The 18,481-nt window shown below is 37.0% G+C and overlaps 2 protein-coding genes across 14 annotated transcripts in view; both read right to left on the minus strand.

The window, feature by feature from the left end:
• The window catches only part of TLK1 (tousled like kinase 1), a 97,769-nt gene extending 97,506 nt beyond the window's left edge, over positions 1-263 (minus strand). The window contains exon 1 of one of the 2 annotated variants that reach the window (XM_054207916.1): positions 187-263. The gene's annotated coding sequence lies outside the window, so the exon portion shown is untranslated. The remainder of the gene's footprint in view (positions 1-186) is intronic. The other variant, XM_054207915.1, reaches the window with a different exon arrangement.
• METTL8 (methyltransferase 8, methylcytidine) overlaps positions 1-18,481 on the minus strand; it is a 118,124-nt gene that overhangs the window by 11,964 nt on the left and 87,679 nt on the right. For 7 of the 12 annotated variants that reach the window (XM_054207934.1, XM_054207932.1, XM_054207933.1 and 4 more), the window contains 7 exons: positions 13,738-14,129; positions 12,762-12,811; positions 10,243-10,306; positions 9,771-9,910; positions 6,527-6,633; positions 6,366-6,431; positions 5,086-6,184 (listed from right to left, as the gene is read on the minus strand). In XM_054207934.1, the coding sequence (XP_054063909.1) occupies positions 5,784-6,184; positions 6,366-6,431; positions 6,527-6,633; positions 9,771-9,910; positions 10,243-10,306; positions 12,762-12,811; positions 13,738-14,129 (1,220 nt within the window). In that variant the 3' untranslated portion in view covers positions 5,086-5,783. Of the gene's footprint in view, positions 1-186; positions 312-1,450; positions 1,956-4,979; positions 6,185-6,365; positions 6,432-6,526; positions 6,634-9,770; positions 9,911-10,242; positions 10,307-12,761; positions 12,812-13,737; positions 14,130-18,481 lie in introns of those variants that run through there. The other 5 variants (XM_054207937.1, XR_008467596.1, XM_054207938.1 and 2 more) reach the window with 5 other exon arrangements.

Consider the following 18,481-nt stretch of genomic DNA (forward strand, 5'->3'; position numbering starts at 1 on the left):
ATTATTCTGCTATTTTCCTTTTAAATTGTATTTCTAGTTTATACAAATTCATTTAAGTTCTGTTGAACAGACGCAAGTATAACAGAAACTTAGATTGGGAGGTGCTTCAAGGCGATAAACTGCAGATATGGTCTTGATTTAAATGGGACAACATTGGAACATATGGAGTAAATTTAATTGTCCTACCTTGATTGAACAGGATCAGGATGCAGCCACTTCTGTTATTCTTTTGTATTTGCTCCCCAGGAGGTTAGGAGTATAGCTTCTGTCACTACAGAGTTCTACTTGAAAGAAGGTAAAAACACTGTTCCCTAAGGAAAAAGCAAAAGCAGGTGTATCATAAACCTACCTGCACTGTTACAAACATATGCACAGCACATATAAACTACAACAAACGAAACATTCCATCTTTATAATAAATTGAAATACATTGTGCACATACGGATGAAAGACAAAGCCTATAATATTACACTAAGATGTGAAAATACAGTACTACTTGGGAGAAAAAGACTTTGAAGATAGGTCTTTCTACCTCCAAACCTTACCCTAATCTCTTTGTTTACCCAGATTTCAACCCTATTTCTGTAACTGATTAGTCCCTTTTTTCCTCTTGCCTTCTCCATTTTATTTCTAGGCCCAATGTCCTCACCCTGCCACATTGTCTCCTGTTACACATCTTCTCCCTGTACAGTGCCCATGGTGTTCTGTTCCTCAGTTCCCTATTCAGTTCTGCATCTCATCCTTGCTTTGTCATTCCATCCAAGCAACCTTCTTACTCTAGTTCCCAGAGGAAACACTCACTCCTCTTGTCTGCCTTTGGGCTGCATCTTCGTCTTTCTTCCCTCCTGCCCGTATGGCTCTTGCTTTCAAATCAGGCAAGTTCTTTCAGTTCCTTAGTACTAGCAAAGGGGTGGAAGATGGTCACTGGACAGAGACAGTTCAGAGCCCAGTCCAGGCATGACCTATACACCTAGACCAGCAGGTACAAAAAAGAACCTGCCAAGATATCCATGGTAACACATGTAGTTCTTACTGACTATATACTAACTGTAATTGCATTTAGCAGACTTAGACTTGTCCAGTTTCTGGCTGGTTCTCAAGAGGAGAGCAACTGGCACATAACTGATGTAAAAAAAACCCCCTCATGTCCAATCTTTGTTCCAGACATGGAGAGAAGTTTATAGATACTGAAAGGCAAAGTGACTTGTATTATTAACAATAGCAATGTTCACTATTTTTATAATATGTATATATGGTTCATTTCCAAGGTTGTTCAACCACCCATTATGAAAACACTCTAGGAAGAAGAAATGATTTATGTATGAATGGTCTACTATTATCACTGCCACTACAAACAGCATACCCTAAGGTATATTTGGCTTAAAATAATTAAAAAATACAGCCAATACCACTATATTAATTTAGCATCTATACAATTCATTGTACTCACACAAAAAGAAAAAGCCATCTGTTCTGTGCAGAAGGAAATAAAACTCTCTTGCTTCCATCCTAGAAATAACCCAGCCAGCAAACTTTACTGCAAATGTTTGTGTATATAGCTCCTGTGGAAACTGCTTAATTGTCTACTACGCACAGGAAAAAGGAGAAATGAGACATATGTCAACAGATCAAAGAGCACACAGGAGCAGCAAGTAAAGATCACACCACAAATCAAAATGAAGCAGCAAAATTTATGTTAAGTGATTTCCGCTGGCATTTAATACAAATTTCAGGATGGTTTGTTACAAATTTTTAGTCATTATTAAACAGCAGAATCTGCAGATTAGCTGAGTCGCAAGCAAAAGACAAAATAGAGACAGCAGTTTCCAATACAAGAAACTTTTCCCCAGTGTCACTCGGGTTCCTGCTGTCTCCTTGTCTGCCCTGAGTTTTGGTTGTCCTCTTCAGATTCCGTGGATTTGTAGATATGGCACAAGCATCTGGCCTTGGTTTTGCTGGAAAAGAAACCAACATTTTTTTACATTAGTTAATTGTTATTGACTGAATGCTTCAAAATTAGTGTAGGAAAAAAGGCTGGTCGCTTTCTTTACTTTATAGCTGTCTTGTACTTGCTTAAAAACTAAGCAAGGTCTAAATCAGTAAGTACCGCTCTAATGTATCTCTGTACATAAATGTAATGCAATACCAGTGGAAACAGACAAAAAGTACACGCTATTGATAAAGCAAGCCAAAGCCAATGAAGCCAAAGCTCAATTCTAACAAGATTATCTTTCTCTAACTGCCATTTGAATACATTCACAAGTCTGCTTTACCAGCATAGGAAGTCGTGCTGAACCAAAAAAAAAATCATTTGCAATTAACAATTAAAACATTTAGCATTTATATAATATGCATTTCTACAAGCTTATATCATTAGAGATTTCAGGTAGGTATCTGATTAAAGAAGGAACTTCAGATTTCAAAAGTAAAACTTACAGCCATTTTCTATACTGGGCATGCTTTGTTTGCAATACCCTAATTTTTCTTTCCCCCAGAAATTAATTAACAATAAGGCATTTTAAACTGCATTTCCTATATAGTTGTCTGTGCCTCTATTCTTTCTTTTATTTCAGTAGTTCTACTTTTCTGCCTTTCTTTTGCCAATATTGTAATATTAGTTTTCCCAACCAATACAGAAAATTTGAAAGTATTTAAAAAAAATATGTCCTTGATTGAGCTTTTTGAAAACTGAAATGTCACGAAGCCAAAATACAGAAAGTCCTACTTAGATTCAAAAGTTCTTATCGGGAACGATGTCTTTGTCCATTTCCCCTTTTATCAATCTTACAACTGTTCAGACTAATTACAGTTCACTTTACAGTGGATATTCTACACCTACTAATAGTAGCTGATCTTACTACTCCTAAAACAGGCACCATTATCCTAAAAAAGGCAGCCAATACTTTTGCTGCAAGGTGCGGGAGAGAAAGTCAATTTTGCTCAGGGCCACATGAGAATTCAGGGTTTTGTTTCTTCTGATGTAACATTTTTGTCAAACTAACAACATAGCATATTAAAACCTTGCCAGAATCAACATATCAGTGTGAGAGCCAAAGCAAACATTGCATTAGCCTCTACACATCGAAAACCCACATCACACACGTGAATAAAACTGTGTGATGCTCAAGAGCTTATCACCATCGCCCCCCTGGAAAATTCTACAACTGAAAATGCTTTGTACCAGACTAAGAGCTACGCATACTCAGAAGTCACGATTAATAGCACAGGGTAGCAACCTTATTAAACTATAAGCAGATATTTATTTACATTTCCCATGGAGATGCTACAGTCTCTTACAACTTAGGGCTTGAAGAAACACAGCTATGTTTTAACCTTTGATTTATACCACAGGAGTTTTATTGCAGGTTACAATAATGACATTGCTAACCAAAGCTTCCTAAGCCACTTGATTCATAAAACAGTATCTTACTCTAATGGGAATTTAGGATACACTAGAAATGCAGGATCAGATCCTACCTTCAAAGACCCTTTATTGCACCTCATTCTTGAAACAGATCTGGGTTTATGGAAATTAAGCAGGTCCCTCATCTTGTCAAAGGGGATGAAGATACTTAGCATCTAAATTTAGAGAATTTGTTTTTTTCTAGAAGACAATCAGTTCTACTTAGCTTAGCAGCTAATAACTTGCAAAAAAATGGGTTGTTAGCTGTGACATGCTTACCCTTCAGACTAAAACAAAAGCAAGAAAAGATACTTTGAGAGTTTCACTATATTAATGGCAATCAAAACTGCATGCATGTTATAGATTACATGCATTCCATATCCTTGTTGAAGTAAGAGATTTATTTTATTCATCTGCCTGTTTCTTGTCCTCTCCTCCTTGTGGCTAAGTGATTGTGAAATTACATTTAAATAGCAGAAGCGGCATCTTTAAATACTAGCTAAACTGCCTCAGTATCATGATCTGCATCTGAAAACTGTTTGTGTTTTGGTTTGCTTCTTAAAAGCCCTTAAGGTACTAGTGTAGTCCTGTCCTTTTGCTGTCTTTCCACAGGTCAATACAAAAGCATTGTGTCTTTTTTCTAAGACTCAAGCCGTAAGGAAGTAATCTCTCTCTGTAAACAACAAAAATATCTCAGCTGCTATGTAGATCGCCATTTTAGTGTGATTACATTACCCCATAGCAATATTAATAAAATATACTCTGGACTACTCTTTTTGCCCCTCCCTCTAGCGTATCTGACATATCATAAAAATAATGCTTGTATTTATCCAGGCAAATGTTAACTATTTGGTTTCAGCGCTGTTTTGACATTTTGGCAAATCTTTTCTAAATGATGTTCAGTTTACAACCTACAGCACTTTAAAGACACTGTATATGTCACTAAGCTGTTACAGGAACTTGAGTTTGGCATGTTTCTGATGAGCAAATAGATGGAAAAGTGGAGACTTCAGACGAATAGGTCAGCCGCAGTCAAGGATGCCAATCACTGACTAATTTGATACCCATGCATGTCACATGCAGTTAGTATGAAATGATAACTTACATGCAAATCAGAAAGAGATTTTGTCTTCATTATTTATGCACCACGAAATTTCCCTCCGCCCAAGAGGAAATACAGTTGCAAGACACACAGTGGTTAAGAGACATGACTCAGAAATTAACACAGCACAGGTTGTAGTGAGAACAGACTCTGTTTCTCTAAATCTCTGAAACAATTATGCTTCAGTCTAAAACTTTTTACATATGGTGAATTTCAGCAGGAACAAGATACATGCTTATTCTTATTGACCATTCATATTCAAGGAAGTAAAATAGTGCCTGGTCACAGTTATGACCACATAAATGCATATCCCTTTATTGCACATAAAGCAGAAGTCAGAAATGCCTTCCCCCCCTTCTCCCCCCCAATCATTTTCACACACATACATTTACAAAAATATCAGGGGAAAGTTTTCAGTTCAATATATTTCTCCTTTTCAGTGGTTAACACAAGATTTATAGGAAATATACGTACTCAAATTTGCTTCAGTTTCTGGAGTTCGTGGTACAATTATCTATAAGTGTGCCTTTCGGTGGTTTCTTCAGGATTATTCAGAGATAGAAGCAATGGTTTTTGGAACTTGCTTTGTATCCAAACTCTCTGCATTTTCACTTTTTTCTTCCTGTTTACTTGTAATCGTCGATCAACTAAATTCTGTACTTCAGTTAATCCAGCCAAGTTGAACATGTTCCATACCTCATCTATTTTCTCATACGAAGAATTATTGTAATTAAAAAAAAACCAAAAAACATTTGTAGAATGTGTTAATTAACAACCTGCAGTTTGACCAAAGATGGAACTAAATCTGTTTTGTGATTTGCAAGATCAAGGAAACTGCCCGTAAGAAGTCTTCTCTTAGAAATTCATTTTCATAGCTCTCAATTTATATTACAGTAAAAAAATGTTATGTTGAGGCCCAAACCACATTGGTTATTACTCATGGCATTCATAGATCTCCTTTCTTCAGAGGGTTCAGTATGCCAGAGTTGAGAAGAACAAATGTATGCCATTTGGTCACTGTTCACATATTATCCAGATAGAGCTACTTCATCTGCCAAATGACAATCCCCACATTTATCCCACCATCATTATCTCCTTGTCAGTCACCACTGGAAAACTTGAAGCTTCTTTGTCATGAGTAAGCACAAACCACGAAATTTAAAAACTGAGAAAGCTCTTTGAATTCAAGTGATTTCCCATACATGTCCCAGATCCTCCTCTCACTTCTAAAATTACTCAGACTGGGATAAATCCTGATCCATCTTTATTGCTTACAGTCTAAGTTGCAGAGAGTAAGAAGGAAAAAAAAAAAAATAGTACCACGATGCTCACTTTCACAGTTTCTGGTAGCTGGGCTAAAATATACCAGTCTGAGCTAACTGACGACAGAAACAAGTGAGTGGACGGGCAAAAAGGAATAGTATCCATAATCAGGAATTTAAGTTTAGCTCCTGCAGAAGGAACGGCCTCACAGCTCAGAATCACCAACATAGCAGAACAAAATATCAGAGCACTGCTACCAATTGCCCTTCCAAGTACATTTATCTCATGTTCTAAGAAAGAAATAAAATACATCTTTAAATAACAGAATTTGAGCATACCATTAGACACAAGATGCTTAGACAGAGAGAAATTCCAGTGATGTCTGCAAGCAATCTTGCAGGACCCCAGATGCAACCCTGTTATGTACACATAAATGGAATTATTTTCTTACAACAGTTAGCTTTGGGCTTTGTAAAAGCAGAGAATTTTTTAAAAAGCCAATAAAACCTTTAGATTTCTGTTCTAAGATGAGCTTTTATAACCCAAATAATCTTCAGAGACACTTAATCCTTTCTATAAAACTGTACCATTTCATACCTTTGGTAAAGAAATATACTCTGGTTCCATCTCCTCGTACGTAAAAATTTTCTGACAAGCAATGACCTAAGAAATTAGAGCAGTAATGAAAAAGGACACGTAACTTTTTTTCCAAAAGAATTAAAGTGACAAAAAGCATTACAAAAACATTCAGGATTTACCTTTTTTAAAACGAAGTTGAGCTGTATCATATCTTCCATAGTCTCGAAATAACAACATTCCTCCAGGTTTCAGTAGTTTAGCCAACCTATTTACAACCCCTTGCATCCTTAGAAAATAGATGGGATACTGGTGAAATTTACAAACTTAACTTTTTTTTTTTTCCCTAGATGCTTGGATTATACACAGATTTCCAAAACTACAGTGAGAAGATGTGTCTATATTTATTATAAAAAGGCCAGACACTACTGAACAGGAAGAACTCTTTAAAAAAAAAAATACTCTAAACCAAAAATTTAAAAGGAACTGTAAGAGAATGCAAACTGGAAAGAGAAAAGGAGCCTTTCTCCTTCACTTCACTAGAATCTCAAGGATGGAGGTCGGGCAGATATATGACAAGCAATGAATGAGCAGTTCGCTACATGCATCGGTGAGCTAGACTGAGTCTTCTTGCTCTACATAGCAAAATCAAGGGCCTGGAAGGCAGACAAAAACTGATCTAACTTCCTTATGGAGGTACTGGTCCTACACACAAAATCAGTATCTCCACACCATCTTGAGGATGGGAAGAAGAATCTGAGTAGTACCTCAAGAGAGGAATCTGGCAGAACTCCATCTGGAGATATGGCTACTTAGAGGAGGAAAGTCTGCATCCTCCAAAATGATGACAAGTTTGTGAATCTTGGTGATATCTAGCATCAGCTCTTCCTTATCAAGGTTACACCAGCCTGCCGTATGTATAATAGGAAAAAATACCATAGGCAATACTCTTTCCCCTTCACTAGATCAGAGCTTCTTCATTCTCACTTTTTAACCTTACCTTGGAGCTTCTTATAAATACATTTGCATTACTCTGCAAAATACATTAATAATGAATGATGGCTTGGATTTGCCTCACTCTTTCAGAATAAACAGAGGACTTAGGTTTTCCACATTCATGAAAGACAATAAAAGACAGTCTGCACCTGGCATGCTGCAACGTAGAAAAATCCACTTGTCTAATTCAACCCTTCCTCCCACAGGGGAGAGGATAGACCATGTAGAAGATGTGGAGCCAGAGTGAATGCTAAATGAATGGAAAGGAAAGGCAGAGTGCTGCATCTGAAAAGCGCTAAAGAAGAGTAAGTCCTACTTAACTATACAAAACCAGCATACCATGACCGTGTACCAAGAGAACATGTTACACCATCCCTGTCTCTCAGCTGGCTTTATCCCCTTGCCCGAAGAATGTCAGAATTCAATCACTAATGCAATTTTGTCCTTTTGCAACAACAGTGCAGGCATCTTACCTTGATTTTTAAGGGATGGAATTCATAGGTGGTTCAGCAGAAAATAGTATCTTATTTACAAACAAACAAGAACAAAAAGTAGCATACATTTTTTAAGCATGGAATTCCCTTAGAGGAAGCCAAGTGCTTTAAAAGTTGTCCTCTTTGCTCATGGTCAACACAGGCAACCAAGGTGTGCTGCCACAGACAGAAAAGGCAGCACCACCTAAGAGACTGTTCGAGACAGGTAGTTATGCACAGAATTACAGACTTTGCCTATATAAACATAAGTTTTGCACAAACAGAAAAAATGTACATGCACGAAAAGTGAAAGTACTTTGAGAAATCTCATCCTGTAGGACTAGAGCACATTAATTATATAGCTTGAAGAAAGTTTAATACCTTTCAAATTCTACAACCAACTTTTAGAGGGGACTTCTAGCAGAATTCAAGTGTGCTAAAAATGCAGTAGAAGACTAGAAATTATCAAAAACTAAACACAATAGCCTGAAGAGAAATCACTAAGTAACAACTGTGCTAAATACAAATGTGTCCCTCTCATGTATATTTTCCAGGTCTCCAAAGTATGTAAGTTCCGCATCATCATTCTCTTGGTTTTCTTTTTCATTTTCCACTTTCAGAGTTTCCAGAAAAAATGTATACTGAGCAAGATAGATCTGGATTACATTTACCTTTACACAGTCACTTTAATTCTACAAGATGACAGTAATGACTAACAAATCTTTGGAAAGTGGGTCTTACAACACAGATAATTACACAGAAATCGTTATGTGTGTATACACACACGCGCGCGCGCGCGCATCTATGTCAGCCTTTAGATGCTGACGCAGGGAGTAAAAAAAACCAACAAAAACAACACACAACAAACCCCAAAACTGACGAACACATTCCCAAATGACTAATAGAAAAAGATCCACAGAAATTCTGACAGAACATCTGATTACTGCTTCCACAGGCAAAGTGATTGAATGAATGCGTCTCTATTGTCCAATTTCTTCCTGGCAGCATCACCACAGTTACAGAGATCTGAAATCTACTGCTTGAATTGTTTTTGAAATCTGGACCAGGCTTTGCATGACTCATGTGCTCATCTCTGAACAAACAGGAAGGAGTAATATCCTATATGGGAAAGATTTTTCTGTAAAGCTAATCATGAATAACTTAGGCAGGGAGGCAGGGAAACAGTTCTCAGACTTAGGCAAATACTGTTCTGTTTGACAAGCCCGTTTTAATGACATTCTTAAAGTAATAAATGTATTACCACACATACAGCATGTATTTCCCTTCATATGATCTAGTTAAAGGAAGAGTCAAGTTTAACTTACATGCCCCCTTTTGCACTTTTTCCCATTAAAAAAGGGCATTTTCACAATCAGCCAGCCTTAACAGTCATGAAGTTTGGTTCATTAGAGATTGAAAGGCATTAATAACAAGGCTAACAGCAGTCAACATAACACTATGCATGAAAATTAGATCAGGTTTTCTTAATTCAAACAAGTTTCAAAATTCTGCATGCATTTTGGTTTAAAAAGCCTGCATGTAAGCATTTGCATGAGGCTAAATCAGCAACCTAAGTCTTTATCAACTTATTGTAAGGTCTTAAATCATGAATGTTTGGTTTTGATCACTAAAAATAATTTCCTTCTAGAAGACTAGCGGTCTGTTTGTTTAATTTGTAATTTTCTTGAATCACTGTCACTTTTAATAGGGGTGTATTTAGTTACAATATACCCCTTGTATTCTGATGGAGACAGAAGGCTCACTAGTGAATTGGCCTGACCAGCTTTTCTCTTGAAGCCTGAAAATGAGAAACAGCATTTAAAATACCTTGTTTTATATATATCGTAGCTTACTAAATAATAAATTAAAGATTCATCATTTTCTTTTGCTATTCTTGAAAACCTCCAGTGATAAAAGAGATTTAACCCATTTGCTTCGCCCTTTAGTCTTCATTTACCTGTCAGGATGAATAGTAGAGAGCACAAAGACAAGGAGAATGACATCCAGGATCTCATCAGGAAAAGGATAGGGCAAAGCATCATCACACACATCATGAACAAAGGCAGAACACCAGGCTGAATTGTAGGACGAATGTGACTGTCAGGAAAAAGATGAAAAGAGGCACAGAGAGAACAGTAGTAGTTAATACGTTTACTGTGACTCAAGAAACTTTTTTTCTTCAATTATTCAGCATTGTAAAACATCTCATATAAAAGCCTATTCTGTCTGGTATCTTACTCAAGCTGAGAAGCAAGCTCACTGATGGTATTCATTCCTCCCTGCATAGAGTAAGACTTTGTTCTTTGGAATATTGAAAACTTCAGTTAAAAGTTGTCAAAGCCATCACGTTCTTTTTCATGAAGACGGCTTCCTGGCAGCCTCCTGAATTACAGGCTTATAAGGTACTCTAAAGCGAGCATATGAATTACCTTTACCAGCTCCACTGCTCCTGAAGCAAAATCACAACAGTATAGAAAGGTTCCAGGTGTATTGCTAGGAAAACAAAACCAACATCAGTTAAAAAATTATTATTGTAAAAGATGAAAGTCCACATCAGTGTTCACAGAACTATAGAGGGCCCTTTGGGGTTCTCCACAGGTTTGATCAAGCATGCCTTATTGATGTCTAGCACATGGAAAGCCACAAAGGTTGTAATGAACCAATAGGGCAGACAAATTCATAAGAATACCAACAGGCAGTTAGTATAAAAACGAGAATCATAGCCTTGTCAGGGAGGAAGTGAAAAGGAAAAGAAAGAAGGTCACAGAGGGCTGTCAGGATTGATGACAATGTCCTAGTGTTGTATTACATAAATGCACATTTAATAGGTCACATTTTCTTACAGAAGCACTGCATTAAGTCTCTATCATTAGCCCATGTATGCACTTTAATTAGCAACATGATTTGGGCAGAGGTCGGGTGTTGCAAAAGTCATCCACAGTTCTGTAGAGGTTTGAATTATCACATCCCACCTTGCTGTGCTTTTGATTAGATTACGCAGTATTGGTTGTTTCCCTCCATTATCCCCTTTGTTTTGTAAGCTAAGATGAATAAGAATTTCCTGTAGAACTGTTTTCCCTTCATTCCCCATCCAAAACTGAGCCAATTGCAAATGTCCTCATACCATTCATCAGATACCAGTAACTCTAAGGGAGAAATCTTTTTCATCTCCGAAAAATTCATTTAAGAGAAACAGAGAAAGCCCCTCCAAACCTACTGAGGGATAACCTCATGGTCAACTCATGATCAATTAATCTCTCTTAAAAAATATTTGTAATTTTGGAGAGATGGTTTCTTTAGAAAGGGAATCAATAAACTCTGGCAGTGTCTCTATGATCTCATAGTATACTCAGCTGAGTTAGTGAATCCTCTCTGAGGGCTCAACAGGAGAACCCTTGTGGACCAGAATATATTGCATCCTTGTTGCTGAGCAAAACTATCAGCTCTGTGCCTACCATGAGAGCTGATGAGTTTAGATATTTATCATGGATAAGGACAAGCAGCCAGGCTTTGGACCCAGCCAGTCCCTTGGGAAAAGTTAAGCTGATTACCTAATTGACTAGTTAGGATGCTATTTTAATTTTTTTAGAGCAGAATAGGAGCTGTGTAGAAAGTCAACTTAAAACAAAGACACAGCATCATCTGGATGGTGATTTCATAATGCACTGTATTAAAAAGCAATAACTTAAATTTTAAAGAGGGCAGAGGAAAGCAGTTTTATGTTACAGACCCAAGCAGAAAATTTTTTGTAGCTAGGGTACACTTATACTTGCCTTTTTTATGGATATAAAAAGAAGTCAGTGTCAATTTTTATATTATTAAATTCAGAGTAAAACCAACTGTACTTTAAAGCCAAACCTGCTAAGAGATGTTTCCACCAGGTGATATACATGACAAACACGTGAGTTGTTCAATGTACAAACCAATGTGATTGACTGAAGGATTTGCAAAAGAACAGAGATCTCCAGGAAAAACACCTAATGAGTGGATTCCTAGTTATGATAAATGCCAACGTATGACTAATGCCTCCTGTGAGGAAAACACAAAAGTGTCTCATCTTTTTTAATACAGCCACATGGTATCTTTTCCCCATATAGTGTTACTTTCCAAACTTTTCATATGAAACAGGGCTCCCCTTTCATCACATGCTGAATAAAGCAAAGCATTTGTTTTGGGATGAAGATGCATTGCTTACACTAAGAGGTTTCATGTATGACCCCCTGGTACATCACGCAATTCCTCCAGCTCTCTGTTTCCATATCTGCAAAATGGAGTATTTTTGCACGGTGGTGATGCTAGCAATCAAAATTCATTTATAGAATAACAAACTGTGGCATACTCAAGCTCTTGGAGGCATGAATAAGAAGAAATCTATTTCAACCCCACAGCCTTTCCAAAAAAACCTTCCTGCCTACATGGAAGGCAAGACGTGCTGTGGTAACAGCTTTTTGTAAAACCTGAAGCTAAATGGATTAAGATGTTCCAGGGAATTAAGTAATGCAATACAGGACTTGTGCCTTCCTTGACACTAAAACCTGAAGCAATATGACAAAGCGTACCAGCCAAATTCAGAAATAATACAACTTCTTACCAGAAGATCACATGCCATTATCTACTGCCTCTGATTTTGGCCTTTTGAAGAGATACCAGTTAGCTTTATGAAGACAGGTAAGACAAGAGAATATTTCACCTGCCTGAGATTAACTACAAGAAATCAGTCTGAATGCACCTGAAGACAAACACTGTCAGCAAATATGGTCCCCTCGAGACTAGGGCTGACTAGTATGAGGAGTATCGCGTACATTATCTGTGGTCTGCAAGCAATCATAATTTCAGGGCTGTAAAAGAATCCACTCAACACTTCCTGCAGCACTGGTCTAGTACCAACATTTGAAGAAAATTAAGATAAGAATTGAACTTTTATAGTTGAAAAGCCAGCGCTACATACCATAGAACTTTCAAAATAGGAAAGACACTGTTTCCAGCACCACAACCAACCTAAAATCAGAAGAGAAACAAAAAGTTAAAATAAATGAGCAAATAAAACCTATTTTTTTTTATTTTTGTTTTAAATTAGTTCATAAGTAGGACGCGTTAGACTTGAAGATATGTTGGACAGAAAAGGTATAATGAGCTCATACTACAATTCTCAATTCACTTCTATGATCACATTTCTCCCCAATGTCTTTCTAAATTTAAGAGAGATTCCATCTCTCACACTGCATAGGAAAATGCAATATTCTTGTCCGATTTCACCATTTGATAAGAACGTGTCAAGTACTTGCACTTTAAGACAGAGCACTTTCCTTACGAAACTAGAAACCCAACTTCCAGCAAAAAAGGACCCCGACAATCCAGCCCTAAATTCTGATTTGGGAGAAACTTTAAAGGGAAAACAAAGCACAGACTCCAAGTTTCTCTGAAAGTTTCTGCCATAAACAAACGTAGTATGTCAAATTCTAAATGTTTACTTTCATAGAATCATAGAATGGTTCGGGTTGGAAGGGACCTTAAAGATCATCTCCTTCCAACCCCCTGCCCTGGGCAGAGACACCTCCCACCAGACCAGGCTGCTCAAAGCCCCATCCAGCCTGGCCTTGAACACCTCCAGGGATGGGGCAGCCACAGCTTCCCTGGGCCACCTGTTGCAGTGTCTCACCACTCCCGCAGTAAAGAATTTCTTCCTAAACTCTAATCTAAATCTTCCCTCTTCCAGTTTAAAACCGTTATCCCTCACCCTATCACTACACTCCCTGATAAAGAGTCCCTCCCCATCTCTCCTGTAGGCCCCCTTTAGGTACTGGCAGGCTGCTATAGGTCTCCCTCGAGCCTTCTCTTCTCCAGGCTGAAATGTCAGTCTTTATTCGGCTTTTGAGCAATTAAGTGGAGTTTTATATGACAGTAGAACATTTGCAGTGCATTACCTCTAATATTCTGTAAGTGGCATCACTACCAGGGAAGGATTCTAGCCTGCCAAGTTCTTCTCCACAGTTTTTACCCTGAGGATTGTCAGTGAGAGATTTTGCTTGGTTTTTGTTATATACATATCCTTGTACAGAAGTAGAACCACCTCCATAATTTTTCTTCCAATATTTTTCTCCTTCCTCAAACATTTCATTTTTGTGTGAAAAACTGTTGGTACTATTTTTTTGTGTGTGTTCCAAAGATCTTTCTTCTGTTTTCAACTCTTGTCTCCTTTTTTCTGGAAGAATTTCTGGAAATTCCAGAAATAGCCAATTGCGATCCTTGAAAAAGTTATTTTTATGAGTCTTGTAAAATTCGTTCCAATATTTACTGGCTTCTCTCTCATATTTATCTGAAATTAAAACAAAATAAAAACTTGGTGAATATGAGCTTAGCTACAAAATACTGTAAAGCAACATGGAATTTGGTCCCCAAATTTACAGTTTAAAAATCCATAGTTCCCCAGATATAAATAAAAATATATGGATTTGGGGTCTTACCTTAATCTGTGCTCAAAATTACTCCCAGGAGGGTTTAATTTTATTTTATGTCACTTCGGATGGGGCAGACAGGGTTTCTGCATTATCTTTGGGGTTTTTTTGTTTTGTTGGGTTTTGTTTTGTTTTTTTTTTTTTAAATGTGGTGACATAATAGAACAGCATCATCAAAATAAGTATTCGTAAGACAAGCCTTCATGTCTCAAATGATAAAAGCAATGCATCTTTTCAATTAAATGTTCTCCATGTTTTTCCTATTTAAGAAATACTAAATTGAAATTAATTTCATGATTTACAAAACTCTGAACAACTGCGGATTTGTTGGTAGCTTGTTACCTCTCAAAAAAAAAAAATCAATTAGAAATCCAGTTCTGTGAACTGGAGTGATAAACGCTACCTCATAGCCAATTGTCAGTAATTCACTCTTAACCATTTAACAATGTAGTTTTGACAGAAAATAATAATACAGCCAGCAGCAACATATTGGCTTTCTTACTTTGAAAACACTTCAGAGTCTTACAATAGACCTTTGTGTTAACTTTTAATTCACAAAACATTCTAGCTGAATGTTAGAATGTCAAAAAATAGGACTGGAAGGAATTTTACCCAGTCAGGGAATTCATACCCCTTCTCCACAGAAATACCACCTTTCACATAGGTTTGACAACTTTCTTCAGTAATATGTTACAGTCCTTCTCCATCTGTACAGTTAGAAACCTTTTCCACTACCTAACCTGAAATTTCCTTATTGCAATTTAAGTCCAGTAATTCTTGTCCCATTGACCAGGCAGATAAAGCAAAGTTTACTCTCTTCTCTTTGCAACACCTATTTACTTATTTGAAGTCTTTTACTATGTCTTCCATAAACAATCTCTTTTCTAGATTGTCTAAATCTAACTCTCTTCTTTTTTCCACAGAAGTAAAGATTTTTAGACTTCTGAGCATTTTCATTTTTCTTCTCTAGATTCTCTCCAATTGACTTACTACTTTTTGGTGCTGTATTCTGGTAAAGGCATTATCAACGCAGAGCAAAAGGAATATTTTTATGAGGCATACAGGCTATAATCCTGTTTATAACTCCCAGATTGCCATTTTGCAACAGCATGACACTGCTGATTCAGCGAGTGATTCACCACAACCCTCAGATCTCCTTCTGCAAAATGACTACCTAGCCAATTGTTCCAGAACCTAGTTGTTTTTTTTGTTCAAGGAATTATTCCTAAGCAAAGTATTCTGCATTTATTTTTAGCAAATTTATATCTTTCAGATCCTTTTTTTTTTTTTCCACTGTTTGTCCAGATCTTTCTGAATCCTAATCCTGTCCTTCACCATGCTTGAAACATCTCTTCACCTAATATCATCTTCAAGTCTCCCATTTCCTGAGGTCACTAATGAAAATACCAAGCAGAACTGGACATGAAACAAACAGCCTTCTATTCTGAAAGGATCTCTCTAGGCATTCATTCACCCAAAAGCAGTTTCATTAGCTCTCACTTGCCTAACTTACCTATGAAAATGTCAAGTAAAGCAACTCAGAAGTCTGACTAAGGATAAATTTCAGGACGTCTGCTGTTTTTTCCGCATCCCCAGGGCTTGTAACCTTCTCCAAGAAGGAAATTAGCTTGATTTTACATGATTTATTCTTGAAAAATATTTGTTGGCCAGCGTTCATCTCCTTTGTTCTTCCAAACCCAAGCTCTGAATTATCTCTTCCAGTATTTTTCCAGGAATTGAAACTAATTCTCTGTCTCTTCTCTTTTCCCACCTCCCTTTTTAAAAAAGTACATATTCTCTTTTCTGCTTTTGCAGTCATCCATTTACTCTGTGGATGTACTTTGTAACATGTTCTTTCTCAGTACGAGAACAAGATCTTTCCTCCTTCTTGCTAGCACTAATTGTGCTAGCTGCTGGACTACAGCTAACCCTTTCAAAGGAAGGCTGATAAAAAGATAAGAATTAACAGCTTTTTCAATGTCTCTTTTGTTGATGGTTTTCCCTTCCTTGTCCCTCTTAAGTACCAAACCAAACCTTTTTCTTGGGTTTTTTCCCCTCTCATTCCCAAAGCATTTACAGAACTGTTTCTTGTTATCCTTGACCTCTCTTGATCAGTGTACATCATACAATATGTTGTATTTTCTATTTTGTCCCTACTCACGCTGACCCATTAATTCTTTTAATATGAATGCATAGAGTAAATATATGGTGCATTTCTCCTACTATTCTCATTTAAGTCTTAACAAACTATTTCCTAAATCGCTACAGCATTTCAGAGATAAACAAGCCTGAAAATTATCATTACAGACACGGGCAGGCAGTGGGAAATGGCAAGGAGGTGGCAGAAAGCCTTGTCCTAGAAATCTGCATAATTTTTAAAATTTAACATTTAATACATCCAATTGTATTATTAAAAGGCAAGATCCAGGCATGCAGAGCAATTGTACAGATTTGTTTTGTAATGTACAAGCAGAGTTGACTGAGGTCTTATATACCAGATTTCAAGAGTGCAAGTTGCACATTCATAGATTGCTCAGCTTCAGTATAAAAAACAAACCTTCTACTCAAAAGGTTCTTGAATCGTTATTACCCCTTGTTATAGACACTACTTTTCTACAAGTCTGCTCAGAACCCTTGTACTTATACTCTCATCAAGTTTTCCAGATTTCAGAACTGAAGGAAAGCAATGGCTAAAGTCAGCCTTTTAAATTGTATTAGTATGGTATCACATAGATTAAAGTGGAAGAACACTTTCCATTCTTTCACTGGTCACTCCTACACCACTGTGTAATAACCATGCATGCATTATTATGAATTTTTGGTTCATTTTGTATATTTAAGTAGCCTGACTACTACATTTTCCAAAGCACACAAAAATTACAAAGCTAATAAACATATAACCTTTTGAGACAAAAAAAAAAAAACCTTAGTCAACCGATTTTTCTCCTTTAACAGAATCTGTCATACTCTAGCAGGCATGCCTGAGAAGAAACTGGACATGCTAATAAGCAAATCAGATTCCTAAAGGTAGTAACATGAGTTCATTCAGTATAACTTCTCTTGTTTTAACAAGGCTCACCAGAACTATTCTAATTTAGTGATATAATAGCATTGTTGAAATCTTTCTTGTCTTTTTCCCCTTACTGTAGTTTCCAAGGCCCCAAAATAACCTGCTCATTAGTTTCAGTCTAGTTCATTGTTTACATAAATAGGCCAAAATGTACTTCCACTTGCAGAATGAAGCTGAAGCTTTCTGAAGGAACACTATCAGCAATGCTCACCTATTCAAGTTCTAAACAGAGGGGCATTCATAGGAAACGTCCTTGGATTCTTGTATTTCTTGGCCATAGACAAATGCTTGATTATTCCATTTATCACCAACACAAACTAAGTTTTAATTGATTGTAGACGAAGAATGAAAGGTTCCATGAGACACATGGTTACACAGCTTACTTTTCAATTACGAGCTCTTTTTCAGCTTTTTATACAAACCAAATGAAAATATCAGATGCTATTTTTTAAAAACAAACATTGTACTCCTGTATTTAGATAAAGAATGCGACAGGTAACAGGAAAGGGCAGGATGACAATCCCAGAGCATTCAAAGTGATGAAGGGCACACAATCCAAGACACGTTCACAAGTAATTCAAATAACTCCAACATGTGCCCTAGTTACATCAATGAAACTGAGCACAGGATCATAATGACACTATCTAATTTGACAGGTTCAAGACACACTAAGTAAACTGAGTCCCAGGACACCCAAGTAATTGTTTTCAGTATATCTTTCTAATAAAGGAACAAATTAAGAATCCAGTCTTCTATGGTACTATCAACTTGATACTCCAGCTTTAGCACATATCCTAGAGTTTAGTTTGCCAGTTTGAACCTAGAGTTATCATTCTTCAGAAATGCAGAATACTTTAAATTTCCCTTCTGAAAACAGGCACAAAATTCCTTAATCATTTACAGAGCAGACTCTGCATGATGTATTGGAACACCTTCCGCACAAAGTGAACACACTTCTTCCTGAAGTACTCCCAGCTCAGCCTGGTCAAGGCAGCAAGCTGGGACCAGTTGGGACCAGTGCAACTTTCTTGGCACTTAACTGAAATATGGTGCAATATACAAACACTAACTCTCTAAACAGTCCACAAATCATTAAAAAGCATTAGAATATTGTACATGGGAACTGTCATCCCCAGCACCCTA

This window comes from Rissa tridactyla, chromosome 7 (genome assembly GCF_028500815.1).
Source record: "Rissa tridactyla isolate bRisTri1 chromosome 7, bRisTri1.patW.cur.20221130, whole genome shotgun sequence".
Taxonomy (NCBI): domain Eukaryota; kingdom Metazoa; phylum Chordata; class Aves; order Charadriiformes; family Laridae; genus Rissa; species Rissa tridactyla.